Source organism: Triticum aestivum, chromosome 6A (genome assembly GCF_018294505.1).
Source record: "Triticum aestivum cultivar Chinese Spring chromosome 6A, IWGSC CS RefSeq v2.1, whole genome shotgun sequence".
In the NCBI taxonomy this organism is placed as follows: domain Eukaryota; kingdom Viridiplantae; phylum Streptophyta; class Magnoliopsida; order Poales; family Poaceae; genus Triticum; species Triticum aestivum.
The window spans coordinates 423,830,913-423,833,840 of record NC_057809.1 but is presented as its reverse complement, the minus strand read 5'-3'; the positions used below and the strand labels follow the sequence as shown (position 1 = coordinate 423,833,840).

Genomic DNA, 2,928 nt, shown 5'->3' with positions numbered 1-2,928 from the left:
CCTTCCGTGAAATTGTTTGATGCCCGTGATACAGATTTATACATTCAACTCGATGCATGCCTATAAGATATAGTTGAATTAATTCGTATATTCTCAAAAGAAAGATGCAAAATCGATAATTTTGGCGTGGCCTTCGCTAAAAAAGTGACTTATTGAGTGCCAAAAATTTGACAAAATGAAAACAAATAGACATTTTCTTCATGAGTAAGCAAATTCATCATGAGTAACCAAATGTTGCCTCGGCTTGATGACCGGCACCAACACCACACACACGCCTGTTTCCTCACACATATTACCTAGAAATATCAACATAGTTATTAGTTACATCCGTTATGTAACATAACCTTTGACAAGAGTCGTCGTCTAGTGCTATTATGTCTGACATGTAGGTGTTATGTTGTTTTGCTTGATTGGTCACTTCCCTGTTCATAGGTTTGTTTACCTTTTGTTGCCGTAATCTGGCCCAGCTACTTTTTTGGCTAGGCTTGAGCGCTGGGAACAGTTGTTTTATTGTTTGCTTGCCTCGTTTCCAATAAAAATTGGGCGGGGGAAACCCCTTTTCTTCAAAAGAAAAATGTTACGTAAAATAACCCAATTTTCTCATTAAATTTGTGACAAACTATGCATGTCACCAGCCTGCATGAACAGCGTGACCCAGAAGTCCATCTCATTGTTGCTCGACGACGGCGATGCACTGTCTGCACCGAAGGTGTCGCTGGTTTCCATCCCGGAACCGGAGCTGTTCACCGACATCGCAAGTGTCTCCGACCAGAAGCTGTCGTCAATCTGGAACTCCTCCGAGGAAGAGCTGCCCGTGTTCTCCAACGACGAGGCCATCGAGTAGTCGGTGGCAGATGACGTCGAGAGGGACTGCTCCGGCGACATCGCGAGGGACTGCTCCGCCGACACCGGGTCGGAGGTCGGATCCTCGAGCGTGCTCGCAGCCACAGCAGGTTTATTGGCTTTGCGCTTAGGCGCTGCCTGGCCGGACGACTTGGACGACGACTGGAGTCGCTTCTTGAGCTGTGTGTGCCAGACGTTCTTGATCTCGTTGTCCGTCCTGCCAGGCAGCCTGGCGGCAATGGTGGACCATCTGTTGCCGAGCATGGCATGGAGTTGGATGATGGCTTCTTCCTCCTCGCTGGTGAAGTTGCCGCGCTTGATGTCGGGGCGCAGGTAGTTGATCCACCGGAGGCGGCAGCTCTTGCCGCAGCGCAGCAGGCCGGCCTGCTTCGGCAGCACCCGCCAGTTACTGTGCCCGTGCTGCTCGATGTGAGCCACAAGGGTCATGTCCTCCTCCGCCGTCCACGGGCCCCTCTTGAGCCCCATCTTCTCGCAGCAAGGAGCACTCACCATTGCTTGCTTAGTTGCTTTGCTCACTCCTCTGCACCTCTCCCGTTCTCTTTCTCGGTCGAGTGTGTGACTGATGGATTGTTCAGTGTGTTGACGCTGTGTAGATTGCGGAAGGGTTGCGCTATTTGTACTCGGCGCGCGGCGATGGAGAAAACGTGGTCAATTGGAGCAGGTTCGGAGCAGTTGCGGCCATTGGCTGACAAAACGAGGGAGAATTGTGGCGTTATGTCCAAGTGGTGGTGTTCTTTTTCTATTGTTGGATGATGGAGTCCATGTAGTACGTTGCTTGCTTGCTTTTTATTGCCCGGCTTCTCTCTCTAAGTACAAAAGTTTGTAGTGCCAGGCATGCGTGTGTGCCCTGCTTTGTCGGTTTGAAAAAGTAGGATGGTGATGTACTTTTGGTTCCATGGTTATCTACAGTAAGTTTTCGCAATTGTTTCCGGTTATTGGTGAATAAAATCATCCTCTAGCCACTAGAGAGCAGCATACTACTGTAGTTTAGTTCTTGGATAGACAGCATCATTTAACAGCTTAGCTTTCTTTCTTAGGCAGTTAGCACCCTGCTAACTCTGACTTTGTTTTACTGTTGATATAATAGAAAATATAAATACATACCGTTTCCGTCGAAAAATATATAATGCTAGATGTTACACCAAAATATATTTACTTGATAGTTTCACCAATAGGAAGTGTGCACATCCGAATTACTAAATGCAAGAATTGAAAGTTTCCGAGTTGAAACTTGAGTCTTAATAACATTGAGTTCTATAATACGTTGAAAGTATCATCATCATTAGGAACACCCAATGCTTGAATTATTATGGGAAGTGTTTGTGGCTGGGGCGCCGGCCGAACCGTTGCGCCGGTCGCGTTCCGTGCGTTGGATCTCCTTTGATCCAAGGACGCTGTCTGCGCCACGTGTTATCAGATCCATATTTTTTTTAAACGCGCACGGGTTATCCCTTTCCCAGTTTTTGCTGCAACCGCACGGGGGTGTCATTTCAGTGCGAGGAGGCAGGGCAACCGGCGGGCGACGGGCTTGTTGGCGCCTGGAGATCAGGAGCGGCGGCGGCGGCCCAGGGCGGATCTCGATTCTCCGGCGATCTATGGCTCCCCCGGATGGTAACTCTCCCCTCCTGCTCTCCCTTTCGTTGTTGTCTCCTCCTCCCCCGTTGGCTTTAGGGTTAGGGTGGGTTATAGTGCGGGCGAGCCATTTGTGTTCCCGCGGGCCGGCGCCGGCGCCGGCGCGGACCGGGACGGGGTGGTGTTCCCGCGGGTCGAGGGAGGGGGCGGGGTGGTGGATTTGAATCTTCTGTTCACTAGGGATTTGGGATGGAATTGGGATTAGGATTTGGGATTTGGTTCATCCACGAACTATAGGATACAGAGAAATGGGATTTTTTTCATTCACGAACTCTTACTTATGTATCTCAAGCTCCAACGCTGAATAGAATGACGTTGAAAATTAACTTGTTTGAGATCTTGAAGGAATCACACACCGCACAGAGACATCCTTGTTTGCTGTAATTTTGTAAATAGGTTTCTTGGTGCAGCAAAATCTCCTAGGTTTTATTA

General features: G+C 49.0%; 1 protein-coding gene across 1 annotated transcript; it reads right to left on the bottom strand.

Moving 5' to 3' along the window:
- Positions 1 to 582: 582 nt before the first annotated feature.
- LOC123130686 (transcription factor MYB30) lies at positions 583 to 1,435 on the bottom strand. Its single transcript, XM_044550508.1, has one exon. The coding sequence runs from the start codon at positions 1,354 to 1,356 to the stop codon at positions 604 to 606; it is 753 nt and encodes a 250-aa protein (XP_044406443.1). The 5' UTR covers positions 1,357 to 1,435; the 3' UTR covers positions 583 to 603.
- Positions 1,436 to 2,928: the final 1,493 nt, after the last annotated feature.

Coding starts and splice junctions, on each gene's coding strand:
- LOC123130686 (XM_044550508.1), bottom strand. CDS start 1,356: ATGGTGAGTGCTCCTTGCTGCGAGAAGATGGGGCTCAAGAGGGGCCCG.